Source organism: Podarcis bocagei, assembly GCF_964188305.1.
Source record: "Podarcis bocagei genome assembly, chromosome: 7".
NCBI lineage: Eukaryota > Metazoa > Chordata > Lepidosauria > Squamata > Lacertidae > Podarcis > Podarcis bocagei.
Genome location: NC_138132.1, coordinates 37,339,685 through 37,359,278, shown reverse-complemented (window position 1 = coordinate 37,359,278; position 19,594 = coordinate 37,339,685). Strand labels below are relative to the sequence as shown.

Sequence of the window (19,594 nt, the reverse complement as noted above, 5' to 3'; positions counted from 1 at the left end):
ATAGGCGGGCCTGTCTGCCGGAGCAGGCTAAAGACTCCGTTTGCCCAGCATCCTGCTGTCAGTGGCCAAACCAGTGGGTTCTTCTTTTGTTTATTGCAATTACATCCCACCTTTTTATCCCATGACATTTAATTCCCAACAACCCTGTGCGGTAGGTTAGACTTAGTGGCCACCCAGTGAGCTTCGTGGTTGACCAAATATGGGCAATGGTGTTGTATAGTGACGAATCCCTCCGGAAAGCAGTTTTCACATTGTGGGTGTATGTGTATACTATTTATCTTGCTTGAGATTATCTGTTGGGAGAGGGTCATCCTGACTAGATTCTTGTTTGCTTTCATGCTCTCCAGTGAAATGGGATGACACACGTCTCTTACATTGAAGGGCTTTCCTGCCTGTTTGCAAAACATTCACACCCACCCACCCGTCAGGAGCCACATGCCAAGCTAGGACAGAAGCATAATAAACATGTCAGCTGACATTGTTGACTTAGTAGTTACAGACTGAGGACCCACAATAACGTGCTTGTTACACAAGCATAACACAAAATCATGTGATTTTTATGGTAGGGTCAGCGAGGAAGGCTTGCTTTGAACACTTAACCATTAGATTGCTGTTGATCTCTGGTTGATTTGCTAATATGACAGCATCCTGACTTTAGTGCTTACTTGAATTGCAAGATAAAACTTTGCCACTCCCCTCCATTCCCCTGTGAAAAGGTATCCTTAAGAACAGGTGGAAATATCTCAAAATGAATTAACAAGTTTATTTAAGATCACACAGAAGGAAGATTTTCTGACCCACCCTCAGCCCAGCAGCCCCCTACACACCCATTGTTCAAGGGGCACTGCCCAACTCTACTCTTCTTGGAATGCAGGGCTGTTCAGGCACCAAGACCATAGCCAGGACAAGTGGCAAGGAGCTGTATCGGTGCCCCCTGTCCTTTGTGTCCTTGGCAAGGGGCTGTATTGGTGCCTCTGAAGCCAGCGAGACAATGGACAAGAAACTCAAATTTTGCTTTTTGTCTAATGTCACAGGGTGACTGGGAAGAGGGTCCCACAGGGCTGCCGTGATGCCCCACACCAGCAACTGAATTACACCAAGGCACCCAGAGGAGCCTCTGCACCTTGCCTGGCTGCCCAGGGGAGTAGAGGAGCAGCCCAGGGAGCAGGCAAGCTCTTAGGTAGAGTGGAGACCTCTGATTTTTGTGCATAACACCCCCCCCCCCCAGCCTGCCACCTTTGACTGCAGCCAACCTAATAAACCCCTGGGTGGGAGCTACAGCTTGTCTCGTACAGAAGGGAATTGTCACCCACCTAAGGAACTGCCTATACATAACTCAGCATCTTTGCTTGGCAAGAAGAGCGAAAGGCAGCAACACATCCTCAAACATAAAGCAGTAGAATACTTTGCAGGCTTATGGTCCCAAGCTCCAGTAAGCCAGCAGAAGATGCACGGCCATAAGATGTGGTGAATAATCCACGGTGTTGGGGAAAGAGGCCACTAGAAGATTCATACACCTTCCTCGCCCTTTCAGGTGAGACCAGATTCTAAAGCCCTGAACTTTGTACAACCATCTTATCTCCTCTTCCAAGGATGACTATGAGGGTATCTCTGCAGGAACCATGTTGGAGGCAGTGATTCTGAAAGGGCACCATTTTGCATCCTGCTAGGAATGTGGGAAGAGGGAGAACAGAGGGCTTGGGCAGGGGTTAAGGAGAGTGGTCTTGAATCAGGGACATCAGTCCAAACAAAGCCTGTCAGGCCGGTAGCCCAATGAAGGGTTATCATGGGCAACAGCCCCCCCCCCCAATACACCTGGAGGTACTTTCCTGGATTAATAGGTTTTGGGGTATCTGTGTTGCCACACTTTGTAAACAGGTATTATTAAACTGTCTATGTGCTCTCAGCTGACGTTACTGTTTTATTGTTTGTTTGAGCAAAGAACTGTAGAGCTAGAAGGGACCATGAGGGTCATCTAGTCTGACCCCCTGCAATGCAGGAATCTTTTGCTCAACGTGGGGCTCGAACCCACAGCCCTGAGAAGAGTCTCAAGCTTGACCAACTGAGCTATCCCAGTTTATGGTTTTATTCATTGGTATTGTACCCAGCTTTGGAACTCCTTTATAAAGAAAAGCGGGTAGGAAATTTTAATAAAATAAATAATTGTTGCAACTGCTTTTTGTTTTTAATGAATCAAGAAAAGCTGGATTCAGCACTCTATAAATTAAGACGGGAAACTGAAGCCCCATCCTGAACCACTGGAAATGTGATTCAACAATGTCTAAACATCTTAAGAATTCAACAGACATTATTCACATATCCTTCCAAAGGTACCTTGCAACCATAACTAGAAACTTACTTTCTTTTAAGGCTGAGATTCTTACACAGCTGATTTCAGTGATTTTTCTGCACTTGCACAGAGGCACAATATGCACATTGCCCCATGAGCTTTTTGATATTGGTTTGTGCAACCCTAGAAGTTGCACTGTGTGTCCCTCCTTCCCACATGTTTTGCCAAGTGGATAGGCATGAGCTTGGCAGACTAAGTTTGTTAGAGCCTATGTAAATGAAATGGTAGTTTAGTCAACCTAGGCTGACTTGCTATTCAAACAACATGTATTTCTTTCAAAACAATATTAACAGAGTTTCTCCACATTTTCTTTCCAGATCTTGAGTTCTATAGCTCAATACTTTCAAAACATACAGAACTTGCAAGAACAAATACTGAATTTAAAAAGAGAGAGAGAGAGAAATCAATGGTACCTTTTAAAATACCCAGAATAACAAGCTATCTCCAATCTGGCACTGTAGTTATAAGAATCCCTCCTGAAAAATCACTTCTTTTTTGACAACAATGTAGGTACTGAAATTGAAGGAACTAGAAACACTATGAATGAAAATGCAGTTTTCTGCAGTTTAAAAAAAGGTGGTGGTAGTGGAAGAATCAATGTTCTTTGGAATCACAGAGTTATCAAAAAAAATTTTGGATTCTTCTAGAATCTCAACACCTCCTTTACAAATCAGTTTCTTCATGTAGAATTCAAGTCTGAACATTTTCAGGTCAACAGTCCAAAATACAGAGGGTCTCTGACCAGCAGGAAGCTACATTGACCAAGAAATATTGGTGTTGTTTTTAAATGTGTGACGGCTGCTGAAATAAAGGCTTTAGAAGACAGATATGCCCCCATTAGAGGAGATTATGAGCTTTATGTTTCCAGTGCAAAACTGTTGACATGTAATGGGCAAGTGGAAGGAGCAGCGGAAGAAAGGAAATGGGAAGTGGACAGGGGACAGGGGACAAACTTAAGAGGCAGACTCTCCAGCCACCTTGGTCGGAGACAAACCAACAGGTAGCTCAAGTCTCGCCGCCAACTTTCATTTCTGCTAAAAGAACATTCCACAGCTCTGAGGCAGCAGGGCGACTTAACAGGTTTCCGTCTACTGTTCAGCGTGAAAGTGGGCCACAGTTGGGGCTCTCAGCTTGTGTGTGGCTCGGTCAGAGCTGCCTTTCTCCCTTCTAGCGCTGAATGGAATGGATCAGAGGGAAGTTCACGAGATACAGTTCCCCACGTGTCATGAAATGTGAGCGATCTGTCGGACCCGAGTCTGTATTTCTTGTCGACACAAAGGGCAGGTCTCTAGTTGCAAGGCACACTCCATGCACAAGTCACTAAAGAAGGACAACGATATAAGATGGGTTACTAGGGCAACTTCTGTCCAGGCAATAGTATGCAAACATTTAAGTTACACAGAACTCTTCATCAGGAACAACAGAAATGTCTTTGCTCTTTTTTAAAAACAAACAAACAAACAAACAAACAAATCCATTCATTTTTGTTGTGGGAATGGAGCTGTATCCAAATAGCTTTTAATCCAGGTAGACCAACTGAAAATAATGGACCAAAGCTAGTTGTGCCTATTTATTTCATGGGACTACTCTGAGCATGGATGCAACTTATGTCATGTAATTCTCCATGGGAACACCGAATGGGCAGGTGGGCGTGTCACAACTCACATGATTTGCCAATGCTAATTTTGTTGTGGACAGTTAATAGTACAGAGACAATGCACATATTCTAAGCAGTAAAATACATCTTCTTTGTTGCCTCAAGACTTATAGGGTTTATGTACACATGAAGCAGTGGGGGAATAAGGTGGGTAGTAGAATCTTAAGGGAGAAGCGTGGACAGTACCACGTCATACTGCAGGTATAGCAGCAGCAGCAACAACAAAATCCCTGCTAGTAGAAACCTAGTACAGCAGGAAACAGGCTGATCTGGAACATCTCCTCCTTGCTGTGCTTGTTGTTCTTTGCAGGCTTCCCCTCTTGATGATGAAGAAAAAACAAAAGTGACATTCCTCACCTGCAGCCTGAACTGGCAGAATCCCTTCTACCACCTCATCCTACTACATATGCAGACCAGGTCTAACCTGGATTGCAAAGCTTTACAAAATAGAAAATCAATAATAATATTGTTATGAATAATTAATAATAGTATTTTTAATCCACCTTTTAGAATATATATCCTGTATAGTCTTTTAAATGTGTTTGTGAGAGGGGGCGTTTATTGGTTTTTGTTTTATTGTATATTTTCTCATTTTAAATTTTTAAATTTTTGTGTTGTGAACCACCCTGTATACCTTGGATGAAGGGCAGTATACGAATTTAATAAATAAATAAATAATCCCTCCAAGACCAATTACAGCTTATCATACTAGGGCATGTAAGACAGGGGAAGCTACAAAACCATGATAAATAAAAGGAATAATTATCCACCATACCTGTGACCACATGGCCTGAGTTCTGTGTCTGCTATTTCATCGCAGCAAAGAGTGCAGCAATTCTCTCGAATGCTCACTTGTTTTAGCAAGGCCAGTCGTCTATGTCTGAAGAGGAAAAATCAGCAGGATTCAGTTCAAAGAAACAGTTTCAAGGGATCCTGCTCATATCAAATGTATTTGACTATGGACATGATCACCTTACATGACAATGAATCTCAGTTTAATATCTGTGAATTAGTATGTGCAGCAATGGAAACAAAAACAACAAAAACAAATTCAATTAACAATTTATTCAATTCTGTTAACTAAGGCCACTGCAGAATTAATGCTCTGCATATCCACTAGTTTATCAAACAAGTACACAGATTTGATACTAAGCATGAAATCGGGCATCTGGAAGATCTAAACTTCTCGTTTAAAGCTACCACCACTGGAAGAAGTTGTTACCCCTTATAGTTGGGGAGGGTCTAGGCAGAATATGGAAAGCTCCCCCTCCCAACTAGCCTTTCTCTCATTCCCCTAATAAACCAATCAACAAAACTTCAGATGTTAGTCAAAAACCTGAATCACAGAAACTGGATAAATAGCACAGAACTAATCTAATCTATGAAAGTTAGCTTTTGTTTACATAATTCATTCTCATGGAATAATCTGCACCTAAGTTTGCACCCAAGTTTGGGACGTGGGTGGCGCTGTGGGTAAAACCTCAGTGCCTAGGGCCTGCCGATCGCATGGTCAGTGGTTTGAATCCCCACGGCGGAGTGAGCTCCCGTCTTTCGGTCCCAGCTCCTGCCCACCTAGCAGTTCGAAAACACACCTAAGTGCAAGTAGATAAATAGGTACCGCTTTATAGCGGAAAGGTAAACGGCGTTTCCGTGTGCTGCGCTGGTGCTGGCTCGCCAGAGCAGCTTCGTCACGCTGGCCATGTGACCCGGAAGTGTCTCCGGACAGCGCTGGCCCCCGGCCTCTTAAGTGAGATGGGCGCACAACCCTAGAGTCGGACACGACTGGCCCGTACGGGCAGGGGTACCTTTACCTTAAGTTTGCCCTAGATACAACTCTCAGAATGACAGGTATCCAGCATTTCCCACATTACATTTTCAAGCTGCATTTTCTACAATCAACACACAAAACAGTCCCGAGGTTAAGTGGTTCTTCCATTGTGAAAGGCTGCAGTGTGTGAAACTACAGGCTTTTGATAAAACTTCACAGGATGTCCTTTATTTATCATATCCAGATGGGTCAAAACCTACAAAGAACAAGACTGTAATCTCGGCCTTCAGTTCCATGCACTGACAAGTAGAAAATATTACCTTGGTAAAATGATTTTCTCTTCTGCTGTCAAGAAGGCATAGTCATTAAAGGTGCTAAATTTAGCTGATGGTGGATATTTGAAAGGTTTTGCTCCAAAGTTGAACTCACACTGTTGATAAGACATGAAACTAGCTGCAGGGAAGAAGCCAGACCTGCAAAATCAAGGGAGAATAATATTAGAGCACCACCATGCAAAGCATCCAACACACGGTGCCACTTTGTATTACCCATGACTTGTAGAATCATCCAGGTGTGCAGAACGGATTGATCCAAGGTCACCCAGTGAGCTTCATGGCCAAGTGGGGATTTGAAGCCTTGTCTCCAAGATCCTAGTCCAACAGACTAACCCCTACACCATGCTGTCTTTACTACAAGTCATGGCTTGTTTTCTAGTTAGGGATAGGAAGGGCTGGCTAGCCCAAGTAGATGGGTTGCAGACTAAAGACTGCCCCCCTTCCCAGGTTTGCTTAGATCCTTAACATGCAGCTTCAAACAGGCCCCTTGCATATCTATTCCCTGCCTGCTTCCAATACCCAGCCTGAATTCCACTCTTTGCTCACTCAGATTTCCACTTCTTTGTCCGCTGGGTAATTTGCCGCTCAAACCTCTTTACATAACAGTTCTGCTTATGAGCACACTGCTCACGCTGTCCCTACTCTTTCAACTATCCAGCTTCTGCGTTTTACTCTAGTCTCCAGCATGGTCAACCCACCGCTGCAGATTTGTCAACACATTCCTCCTGAGCAATTAGAATGTTTGTGGGCATTCTCCAAGGTTATAGCAGTTCTACATGCTTGGGGGATGGGAAGAGGAATAGTTTCAAATGGTCTATTATCAAATCATATCAAATCAGGGGAGCAATGTTCATCTTGTAATATACAGGACTGTGCTCCCCCTGAAGCAACAGGGTTAGACAGCTTGGGGAGGTTGCTTGAGATCCACGAGTTTGCTCCTGTGGCACCGAGTGGCTTTCATCAGCTTAGGCTGGTGGGCCTGCTGTACCTGGACAGAGATAGCAAAGCATCCATAATCCATGCTCTGACAATCTACAATTTAAGACTACTGTAACCCATTACTTGCAGCGCTCCCTTTGAAGACTTTTTGGAAACAATGCTGGAGCCAGAGTAGTGTAGTGGTTAGAGTGCTAGACTAGGATGTGATTGACCAGTTTTCATATTCTACTCAACCATGAAGCCCACTGGGCGACCTTGAGTCAGCCACTCTGTCTCAGCCTAACCTACCTCAGAGTTGTTGTGATGATAAAATGGAGAGTGGGAGGCGTGTGTAAGCCACTACAAGCTCCTTAGAGGAAAGGTGGGATATAAATGCAATACATAAATGCTAAGTTCTAGTGACAGCTATTATACAGGTGTTGCACCAGTTGAACTAGCATCCAGTCGTCGAGTCAACATGTTGGCTTTGACCTTTAAAGCTGTTTATGGCTTAATACCAGGGTATATGAAGAGCCACCTATCTCTGTATCTAACCTATATGTTCTATAGAGGGCCTTACCCAGGTACCCCATATCTTAGGTGAGGCAGGTGCCTCCCAGAGAGAAAGTCTTCTCAATGGTGGCACCTCACTTATGGAATGCTCTCTACAAAGAGGTCCATCTGGAACCCTATTCTGTTGCTCTTATGGCATCTGGCAAGTGTGGTTTTATGTTCCCCTGGCCTTTTAGACTTAATTTTATTGTTATCTGGATCTTAAAAGCTTGCTATTAATTTTTCACTGCTTTCACAAGGGCCACATACTTACACAGCAGAAGAAAAGACTTGCTTCTCAGCAGGAAGCTGGTTCCCATTTAAATAAAAGATCATTTTCTTGTCTTGTAGGTCCAGCAAAAATCCTATTGTATCACCTGAAGTCATATATAAGAAAAAACACAGGATTGTTGGAGATCTGTTTAACAACCCACCCCACAATAGTGACTTGGTATATGCAGTGGGTGGGAACAACCTCTGCATGTGAGTAAACTTATACCAGTCCCTTTTCATATAATTGTAGAGTTAGAAGGTACACCAAGGGTCATCTAGTGCAACTGCCTGCAATGAAGGAATCACAGCTAAAGAATCCCTGACAGAGGGCCATCCAACCTCTGTTTAAATGCCTCCTCTCCTCCTTTATGTTGTCTTTAATCCTGAAACCTTGCAGCAAGTATTCAAAGGCCTGATGAGGATATAGCACTGATTTCTGCACACTGTGGTTTGCAAACTGAAAACCAACTTTGGGAATGGAGGCTTCTCCCTGACATGAATCTCATGTTGCTTCCCTCAATAGCTTTAACTATGGTTTACAGTTTACAATAACAATGGTTAAAAAAACCAGGCTCAATCTTAACCAGGGCTGGTAAACTGTCTTCAAACCATGGTTAAGAGAACTCTGGTTAGCACCAAGTAGGGTTATAACACCTGTAACTCTAAACCATGGGTAGGCAAACTAAGGCCCGGGGGCCAGATCCGGCCCAACTGCCTTCTAAATCCAGCCTGTGGACGGTCTGGGAATCAGTGTGTTTTTACATGAGTAGTATGTGTGCTTTTATTTAAAATGCATCTCTGGGATATTTGTGGGGCATAAGAATTTGTTCATTTTTTCTCCAAAATATAATCCGGCCCCCCACAAGGTCTGAGGGACAGTGGACCGGCCCCCTGCTGAAAAAGTTTGCTGACCCCTGTTCTAAACTATGGTTAAAGCTGTAGAGGGGAAAATTCACACAAGAAGGAAAAGAAGCAGACATTGAACTTTTTGTAAGTTTTAAACTATTGTTGCAAATTGTTACTGGGTTTTAAAAAAATCTTTTTGTAAACTACTTTTGAGTTTTTGTTTTGTGAACATTTTATGAAATAAAAAATAAATATGTTCCGGAGGCTGACTCCTGATTTACAAATAGCATTTTGCAGGGAGCCAGCGTTACGCCTGCTCAGAGTCATCTTCATTTTCTCAAATTTAAGTAATTAGGAAGCTAGGTAAGAGTTTGTAACTAGAAGGAAACTTTGTGCTCCTCTTTTCCCAAATGAAGGATGAATTGACGCTACATAGATTCCACATAATGCAGAGAAGATCAAGATGAACAGAAGCACATTAAAACATTGACCCCAGGGACTGGATGCGCATCAGAAACAAAAGTAAACATGTTGTAAATATGCTCTGAAAAATGCAGTTGTGCCTTGAGTTTGCAGTGCAGGCACCTACATGTACATATCATGCTTCTCCTCTGCAGTCTTCACCCCAGATAGCATGCTGATCTCAATACTGGATGTGCAATCTGCATGACTGGCAGTGAGAGCAGCAATAAGAATGTGTGGGGTCTGTGGGGACATTTGAACGAAGAGGGGACATTTGGTTTTTCCAGGAAAGGCTTCCTGTGCTTCTAGTTTACTACTAAAGCACTGAGTTAAAAGCACAGGAAGCTGATGTACGGACATGTCCCGAAAGAATCACCCCTTGGGGAAAGAGACCCCTTGGATCCCTGGGCCATCCGTTCCATTGTCCAAAAATTCAATTTCAATCAAGATCCTTTCCTGGCTACACCTTTTTCTCCTTCAATGGCATGGAATGATCCCAACTTAGAACTAGTCCAACAATAAAAGCCTTTTCCTAGATTGTACCACTTCTGGTTATAGGTGGAGAACTGGACCATTGGTATGCCCCCCCCCAATACAAAACCTTTCCTGCATGTAGTGAGGACTGAAAAAAGTTTGCAGCCTAGCCTTTCCAATCTGACAGAAGACAGGGCCTCAGGCCTAGGAGGCCCAAGTGTGACCCTCTTCCATGTCTCTTGGGACTCTTTGCAGGCCACACATGTGTGCCAGCCATATTTTCTTTTTCCTGGGCCATGGCCCTCACTGGCTTTGTTCCATGCTCTCCTAGTGTTTCTGCCTAGCTGGAATGTGTCCTTGAACTCTGGTGAACCTTGGACTCTGGCCTGCCCGGATGGACGACAGAGAGAAGTGTGTGTGTAGAAGCTAGCCTACTGCACAAAGGTAGGCTCTGCCCACTTTTGCTTCTGGTCCCACCCACCAATGGCATGTGGCCCTCAGAAGGCTGCTGTGAAGGGATGAAAATGACTCTTCACTTACAGTGACCTACAATGGTAGGAGACAGGGTAGAAGGGATTCTAGGCTACTAAATTGGCAGCTTTGCTCCCCTCTGGGGAGTGCTAGAACAATTTCCCAGCAAATGAAGACGACAACAGCAACAACTGCAACAAGATGGGTGGAGTACCTTCCTTCCAGCACGGGTGGGAATGTGGTTTACTTCTGGCATTATACCAGATCAGCTGCCGGCAGCCATCGTATGCACAGGAGTACTCATCGTCCCCGATACCGTAACCTTCCTTCAGGGAAGATAAAATACAGCATTTATTTTTCTTGAGACATGACAATACTTGTGGGAATCTTGTTTTTAAAGCTTCTCAACCATTTTGCATAACTATGGGCACATGGGGGGTATCAATATGTTCTTTCTTAACAAGGGTGAGATCTGAATGCAGGTTGGAATATGTGGCCCACTGTTGGACTACACTGGGCACATTTTTGCCCTCTTGCAAGTACAGACTCAGGGCTTCTCTCAAGAGTTGCTTCCTGCTGTGTGATCATACACTGGGTGAATTCCAGAAGGGGAAAGATCCATAGGCTATGGCTTCCTGGTTGTGTATAGCTCCCTGACACTTTCTGAAATTGCAAAATCACCTTTAAAACCTAGACAAAAGCTAAATTTGGTGCAAATGCAATGCTACAACTGAATTTATGCTGGATTTGTGCAGGAGAGAAGAGGAGGGAGCATGCAAACAGGTGAGATATTCTGGCTCTCTTGCTTAAGGTTAAGAAAATCCCATCTGCACCAGTCATTGCACCAAACACCAGTGCACATTTTGGCATCAAAGTGCTGTGCAATAACCGATAACTAAAATACAGTTAAATGTACAGTTGTGCTGCTAGGGAAGGTGAAGAGGGGCTCTCATCTACCTCCTTCTCCAGCAACGCCAACTCTCCCCACCATATCAAGGTATTTGCATCTAACCCTATACAACATTTTTACTTCAGTGAAGCACCTTCCCTGTAATTGTAAACTGCAACTTTTGCCAACCTGTGCTGATTGGGGCTGATGGGAGCTGCAGCCCAAAACATCTGGATGGCCCATTTAAACCAAAAGTTGCAAGAAAAATCAGAATCTTCACATGGCTTCTGCAAAGATGTCAGTGTTGGAACCAGGTTAACATCTCCAAGCAGGTTGGTTCCACAAGTTTAGTGCCCCAGTGAAGGCCTTCTATCTGGCTCCCATCTGCTTCTTTTCCAGAGGTGACAGGGACCCAGAAAAGAGACTCCAAGGCCGATCCAACTTAATGAGTAGGTTCCTATGGCAGAAAGTGGCACTTACATGATTGAGGAATTTGCTGTCTTTGGTAGCCCATCCTATCTGCATCACCCCAGAAGTAATGGCTGTGACTTCATAGTACCAAACTCCAGAATCCACACAGAAAGTACATCGAACGCTTTCAAAAGACGACGCATCACATCGGGCCTAATGAACAAACCAAAAGAAAAATAAACAAATGCTTGCCTTCCAAAAGACAACAGCTACCTGGCCCTAGCAGGAGGAATTTAAATCCTTGTAAGTTCTCAGCTCCATTTTGAGGCAACAGGCTCATATTTCAGAAGAAACCGATTCTACATTTAATACTGAATAGGTAACTCACCCGCAGGGGTGAAGATGTGAGACTAAGTGCCCTGCAGGTGTGGTCTGAAAAAGGCTTGCTTTTGTTGTTTTGTTTTGTTTTGTTGTTTTGTTCTGCAAACGCAGACCACTGAGAATTTATGTCTGGAGTCTGCTACAAAGTCAGGTGGAGCCTTGAGTGTGCTATGCACATGACTCTCTGGGAATCCAATGCTCCTTGCGGGAGGGGCACCTGCTTGCCCTCCCTTATGCTTTGTTTGCATATTTGCAAATAATGCAAACCAGTAATTATTTCCCAAATTGATAGCAAGTGATACAGGGTTGTGATATGTATCCTGAATGCAGGCTTTGTAGTCCATTTTAATAACTTCACCAGGATCACCAATAGCTACATTCTGAAACAGGATTTGTAAGTCTTACTGTATCCCCTTTGATCTCACAACCTTATTAATCATTGATTAAAACCTCTTGCTAAACTTCCTCTCTTTCTGCTATTTCAGCTGGGTTTATTAAAAAAACCAAAACATATAAAAATGGCTTGGTTTGACTTACGGCCTATATTATTATCTCAAAGAGAGTGAAGCCTCTAGTGTCCTCTCTTCCAAAGGGAAATGAAACCCAAATAGTGCTATTCTGAAACTTCTTACTGTTTGGGGAAGTGTAGAAGACATAAAAATATGATGGAATTAAGCACCCAAAAACTTACCTCCAACCCACGTGGTGAAATCTTAAGGTATTCACTGACATCGTTACTATTCAGCATGGCATTTATGTTGGTCAAGTCCACTTTCTCGTATGTAAACTGCCTGCCTTCTTTCAAAACTGCAAAAATACATAGTTAGAAGTTGTAACACTAGTAGAAGTCCCAATATTGCAAAACATGGACCTGGCAATCAAATGTATCTGCTCACCTGATGCTCACCTAACTGCAGAGCGTTAGTTAACCAATTTGATCAAATGGTCTGGAATTTGACCGAGAAGGAAGTCCCCAATCAGGGAATACATTAGATACTTTACCAGTTATAATAAAGTTAAGTTTGTACAAATAATAAATTAAATTGTTACTATATTTCATTCATTAAATGGAATTTTTGCTACACTTGTCAAAGATGGAATATTGAAATTCTCAGAACGCTGAGGAGGGGTGATGGGCAGGAACTGGGAACTGTGGAAAATTATGTACCTCTTCTTCATTAAAGGGACTATCCGACAGACCACCCTCTAGTACAGGCATGTGAAAGTTTGGGTGCAAGGTCCAAATTAGGCTGGATCCAATTTGGCCTGAAAGGCAGTTTTCCTCGAACCATGACCACCCTTTTCACATCTGATATGGCTTATGATGTCAGCTGGGGAGCAGGTTGATATGCAGCTGCAAATGAACAATTGGGGGCCTCAAAGGGTGCTCCTGGATGTTCCCTGACAAGCGAGCCTTGCTATCTGCGCTGATCAATGGTGACAGCAAGCACTGGTGAGATTCCACATTGGGAACACTGTACTGTAGCCATTCCCTGCCCAAAGTGGGGCTTGCTGCAAACACCAGTGAGCTGCTCAACACTTATAGCAAGCCCTGCTTACACACTACTTCAAAGAGCCTCTTTGCAAAGGCTCTAAAACAGCTCCTGCATTTTCCAAGCCTCTTCCTATTGCCCTTTTAAGCCCCTGCAATTGGGGGCTTAGAGAAAGAGACTTGTAGAAGGCCCTGCCCACCTGTCAAATTTGGCCTGCAAGTCAGATCCTGATTAGGGTCTGGCCTATGGAGTCAAAAATGGTTTCTCACCCCTGATTTAGACCTTTAAAAGGTTATAACCAGGCCTTTAGATTGCATGCAGGAACTTACTGGAAGTCAGTGTAGCTCTTTCATGAGCACAAGTATTCTTATGTTACCTGTGACTTACTCCCACTAACAAGTGGGCTGCTGAATCAAAGCCAAATGAGTCCAAATTTTAAGGACTTTCCCCCCTTAAAGGCATTCCTATTTTTAGACTTTGAACAGCAACCAAGCTTTTGCCAGAGACTAGATTCTAAACTCAAGGGAAGTTGCAACCCAAAGAGAACACAATGGTGGCAGAAGCAGAAGCCTATAATCACCATGGATTTCCTTCATATATTACCCATAGCAATGTGGTTACTGCTGTCTTGTGGATGCTTCCATATCACTCCCGGTGGCCTGTGCAACTTCCACCCACGTGCTTAAGGTGAGTTGCATAACAGCACATTCAGGTCAACTTGTGAAGTGGGCCACAGTCTCCCACTACTTTCCTATAGGGATGGCTAAATTAAACTGATTTTAAAAATGTCTGGGCAACAAACAAATTTTTCACCAGTGCACTTCCTGCTAGAAGGAGGACAATGCAAGGCAGATGTTTGCTTGGGGCCATAAACTCTCCACAGCAAGTCACGACAAGTTACGCCCCATAATAATTGTACACCTCACGTAGCTCCCTCTGTGAAAATTGCTCTGACAGACTTGTCTGACCTCAAGGCTAAAATGTACAAAACTGCTACACTGTGAAGTGCAGGAAGAATCAGTTCTCTGAGTGTTCAAAGGTCCCCTAAAGGGTTAGGCAGCTACCCCAAGACATTTCCCAAATTTTCTCCACCTTTGAGTTATCCTGCCTCTGGGTTAAGTGACCTGAATTCAGTAGCAGTACATGAACATAACACTGCTGGTTTTATCAAGGAATTTTTCGCTTTCGGATTCTGAAAGCTACATTACACCATAGCAGTCAAAGTTTGCTTAAATACCAAATAAAACATTGCATCTTTGAATGCAGAGCATGTCGGGGGGGGGCCACTAGGGGCGCATTGGAAGATGGCCGACAATACCATCTCTCCGACCCACACGGGGTAATTAAGAGGCTGTTATGGGAGTAGGCAGCCTCCCTTGTTGCCCCAAGGAAATGGGGAACACTGCCCTTGCCTGCTGTGCCAATAAATCACCCCCTAATTCGAAAGAAGGGGGTGAGGGCACTAGGCAGAATGCCCCCGTGTGGACCTCGGCTCTCCTGGACGCTGTCTCTGATCGCGCACTAGCTGCAGCAATTTGGAATAATTAATTACAAAAGAAGCAAATGCACATATTTCAAGTGAAGAAGGGGAGGGAAGTCTGCTAATTTAAGTGACCTCTGCAAAAGACGACGACGGGTTGGAGAAACAGGAATATTTTACGATGAAGATACACCAAAGGCTGGGTATGTTGACAACGGGACTGAATGGGGGGGGGACCTTTTTTACTTTCCTTCTATGTGATTTACAAGAACCCCTCATTAGAATCGTCGGTCGAACTGACCCAAGCAGGATGATTAAGGTCTGTGTGGAGATAAATTTTAACCAAAAGTATGCTTTATGGAGATCGAGAAGCAATAAGAGCTTTTGCAATGGCGCAGCAATTAATTCGGAGTCGCCATCTTGCCAAAGGATTTATAGCCGAGAGGAGGAACGGACTTGTTTTCAGACTGCATTCCTGCTGAATCTCCTCAGAGGTTTTGAGAAAGGAGGCAGATTGGTGAAGATTAGTGATGCTAAGACTGTTTCGATGTATGGAAGTGATGTTATATGGAAAACGTCTGGATATGGCTACTGGATAAAAAAAATAATATCCATGCAGGATTACAAACTGTTCTAACCAGCTTGTGGAGACGATCAGATGTCACAAAGAGAAAGGGAAAATATATGAAAATAACAATAAGCGATGTGGAAAAACAATAAGAAAGGACTGGATAGTACTGTGAACATCATAAGGTTAGATTTGTGGACATTAAAACAGCAGTAAGAAGCAAGAAGTTGATTGGATCTCCTTCGGAACTTGAAATATGGGTACCCCCAACAAAAAATTAAAATTCGGCTGTGTAATTTGGAATTTATGTAATTTGGTTTGATTTGATGTGATTGGTCAGTTAATAAAAAAATTTATTATTGAATGCAGAGCATGTCACCAGCAACGCCCCCATCTCACAGATAAATTCTTACTTACATAGATTGTCTAAACTCCACTGGGCACAGAATCCAACTTGGCGTTTTAAGTAGTCTGGATTATCTGTCCATTTCTCTAACAAGACTAGCTGGTCACTGATGCACGTTTCAGAAACTGTCATTTTATTTTCACCTAAAATGGTAACACAAAGTGACGATTGTCAAAAAAAACCTTCACCAGAAACAAAGATTGTTCATGCTTAAACATATCATTTTCTAAGTATCCAAAAGCAGTATTAGTTTCTCTTCTCTCTTTCTCAAAGAGGAACCAGGCAACATTTATGCAGTCAGTGGAACTTACGTCACTGGCCATGTGATGATTAGCTAAGCAAAGCACCTTTTCCAAGCATCCAAGAGGGCCTTTGCAGACACCATTTCTTCTTCCCTGCCCTCCTAACACCACACCCTTGCTATCTGGCAGGGGTGGGTAACTTTTTCAGCCCAAGGAGGCAACATCCTACACACACTCACACCCCTCTCCATTCTTCACCCAGGCTTTATCAGAGTTCAAAGATGCATCCCAGGCAAGCAAAAGCACTCAAGGAGGGTGGAAAACAGGGCTGGAGAAAGGGGGTGTGGTCTGGGGAGAGGCCCAAGGGCTACATAGAGAGGCTTGGAGGACTATGTTTGGCCACCAGGCCTGAGGCTCCCCATCCCTACTCTATAGCACTAAAAGGCTCTGTTTGACGGGTTTACTTGTTTTGATCTTCCTCTGCCCCTTGGTTGGGCATCACTTGGGCCTGTTCCTCCATTAAAAACAAGGCAACTCTTGTCAGGATATTGGGACTGCAGGCAGCACCATGCGCAGATATGCAAAACCACAGGCACAACTAAACAGTCCTGCCACACCACACAGTCATTTGGTGTTCTCTGTAGAGGAAACTGCAACAGCAGACATGCTGCTCAGCTGTTTCCAGGCAACTAAGAACACCCTCCAAATCTCAGGTGGACCCTGAGAGCAGAGGAGGGAGAGCAGTTGTCAGGCTCTGAAGGTTCACAGTAAAGAACTCCATAGCACTTGGAGCAAGCCTAAGCCATCTTGTCAGTGCCACATGCATGCTTATGAACAAAGTGTGTGTATGTGGGGGGGGGGGGGAGTTCAACACACAGACTACTAGGAACCATCTTGTGTTTTCCCCATAGATTTTGAGCTAACTCACTTACTTGTTTGTGCAAACTTTTCCAGGGCTATTAGTGCAAAAAGCATTACGGTTGGGTGGGACTGGAACTCCTAAGATAAACAAGAGAATTAAAGGATACAGTATTCCCTTAAACTGACCTCCGAAAACAACAAACTTTAGCCGATTTGTCAAATACAGGGAAAAACATTGCACTTTCAAGACAAAAGCATTCATGTCTTGTCGTAAGAGGAACGGTCTATCACAGGGCTTTTTTTAGAGACCCAAGCACCAAGACAAAGTCCTACGCAGAAGGAAGAAGGAAGCTGTTCTGGATTAGGGAAATATTCATGGCTCAGCTCAGAGGATCGGAAAACAAGCCACTGACTCCCACAAATCGCCTCCTTCAATTTCAGGCTTCCTCTAACTGTAGTTTGCTGTAATGTTCAAATCTGGCAACTGTGGCTTGGAGGCTACTGCTGATCATGGACTGCTTGATTCAGGAATCTGAACAAACTATAACTAGAGGCCAAAGCACAGCAAGAAATGAGTGTGAGAGACTTGAGGAGAGTGGAGCTGATGCTGATGTATTGCTGATCTTCCAAACCATGGCTTGGAGGACTGTGGCATCTGAACCGGGCCACAGAGGGGATGAAATTTCTAAGCAATTTCTTCTCACCTATTAAGTCTGGCAGGGGAGGCCATGTTCTACCTCCTATCATTTCCGTCAACACATTATAAAAAGCTTTCTTTTAACCTTTCAAAGCTTTCCAGACAAATTTGAGGCCTCTAAATTCTATTCTTTCATTAATTTCCATTGCACTAAAGAACAATGTAATGATTTTACAATGTTGGTTTTAATTTAAGACTTTTTATACATTGCTTTTTTCCTTGAAAAACAGAAATAAGTTGCCTGTAAGTTTATAAATGCTCCTAAAGGGGCAAATCCACACCACCATCTACAGATGGTGGGATGGGAACATTACTCTTCACTGCTTGCCCAGAGGAAAAAATATGCAGGTGAGCACATGACTCTTCGCCACATGAACAACTTCTGAAGCTGACTTGTGCCTTCTGATATGGGGGGCTTCTGCATTCAAGGCATGTGCTCTACCTCATCAATGTCCCCTCCCCATTTCTATGCATCCCCTCAACACACACTCACTACTGAAAAAGGAAGATGGCGGCGGCAGCAGCAGCAATGATGAAGGCTTGACCCCATGTTGGGAGCTGTTTCCTCCCAAAACTTAACAGGATGAAATGCAAGGCCCTGATCCCTCTGATGTTCACACACAGGAGACATAGCATTTAAAGAGGAACAACATTAGAGGAGGATTAAATTGTGATACTCACCAAGCTCTGCAGCAAGTATTCCAAGATCCCTTGGCTGAGTAAACCTACACTTGCAGGGCCTGCAAGAACACTAAAAATGAAACACGTGCATCGAAGCTGCTGCATTACATTTTTTAAAAGTCAATTCCAAAGAGCTTAATGTACAACTCTGCCCTCCCTGATATCTTGTGCTCTATAGGCATAAGGCATTGTGCAAGAAAGAAAGAAATCAAGTATATTTAGTTTAGCTTTAAAAAAAACCAATTAAGCAGGAAAAGCCAATGTTTTTTAAATACAGTAATATTGCATCTTAAGCACATGTAACTTGTGCAATTTCAACCAAAGGTGGCAAAGCCTACTCAGTGTGCTGCCTCCAGAAGGCAAGGGGTGATTGTACAGGGGCAGTTCCAAGGGTTTGGGTAAGCATACAATCATACTGTGCTTAAAAGGATCTCAGAAAGCTAGACTCCACAGATAAGTTTACAAGATGGCATGAAGGTAATATCCATCCCCTTGTTTTTAGTATTAACCTCCAGCAGTCAGCTGTATATTGGATGCAGGCAGGAGCCCACAAATTTTCGCTAGGTGTGACAGCCAAGTATTGTTCCTACTGGACACTTCCCAGACCCAGCTACACAAAGTATGTACACCCCCCTTGTATTTACTGCCCCTAGTTAAGGGGCATTCAAATGGAGGAGCAGGAGGTGTATTGCAACCCCCTCCCACTGTAACCGATAACAGTAAGTGTGCATTCCAGCAAAACAACACAGCCTGACACTACTTTCAAAGAGGAACCCTTTGCTTTCTGGTGTTGCCAGCATCATTTTTTAAAAAAGATGTTGCCTACTGTAGAGGAATACATTGGAGACACCCTGCTGGGCATCATTGATGATCTGGAGACCACAGCTGTGGGTGCCTGGGTGCAGCTGAACAAAACATTTTACAGACTCGTTGATTTCAATTAGGGAGTTAATGTTCTAAGCACTACCCCAGGATATTGAGGGCGTACTCTTGATAATGATGGGAGTTACATGCAACGTATTTACACCAGATCACCTGTGACCTGAGCAGAGAGACTGGAGGGGAGAATCTAGAGCAAAGCAAAGCAGGGTGCCTGTTAATAACCCCCCCCCCCCAGTTACATAAAAACATTAAAAATCCTTCTTACCTGCAAGTTTTTCTGCCAAACAGCCTAGTACTGCTGTTGTGTTCCGGTGTTTGGCAGGATGACAGGCATCCTGGCAAGCAACAGCTCCACTTAAACTTAATATTTCTGTTAACTTCTGCAATGCATCCTAAACAAGACAAGTTAAAATGCTACTGAATAGTAGAACACTGAGAGACACAGTCCCTTCTCTTTATCTCAGCTCCAGACAGAACCAGAAGATACTCCAATTATC

General features: G+C 43.7%; 1 protein-coding gene across 2 annotated transcripts in view; it reads right to left on the bottom strand.

Moving 5' to 3' along the window:
* Positions 1–2,163: 2,163 nt before the first annotated feature.
* The window catches only part of RSPRY1 (ring finger and SPRY domain containing 1), a 37,026-nt gene continuing 19,595 nt past the window's right edge, over positions 2,164–19,594 (bottom strand). For both annotated transcript variants that reach the window (XM_081203674.1, XM_081203673.1), the window contains 11 exons: positions 19,363–19,489; positions 18,216–18,274; positions 16,909–16,975; positions 15,746–15,877; positions 12,479–12,594; positions 11,476–11,619; positions 10,321–10,432; positions 7,855–7,957; positions 6,096–6,248; positions 4,783–4,887; positions 2,164–3,670 (listed from right to left, as the gene is read on the bottom strand). In XM_081203674.1, coding sequence (XP_081059800.1) covers positions 3,574–3,670; positions 4,783–4,887; positions 6,096–6,248; positions 7,855–7,957; positions 10,321–10,432; positions 11,476–11,619; positions 12,479–12,594; positions 15,746–15,877; positions 16,909–16,975; positions 18,216–18,274; positions 19,363–19,489 — 1,215 coding nt within the window. In that variant the 3' untranslated portion in view covers positions 2,164–3,573. The remainder of the gene's footprint in view (positions 3,671–4,782; positions 4,888–6,095; positions 6,249–7,854; positions 7,958–10,320; positions 10,433–11,475; positions 11,620–12,478; positions 12,595–15,745; positions 15,878–16,908; positions 16,976–18,215; positions 18,275–19,362; positions 19,490–19,594) is intronic.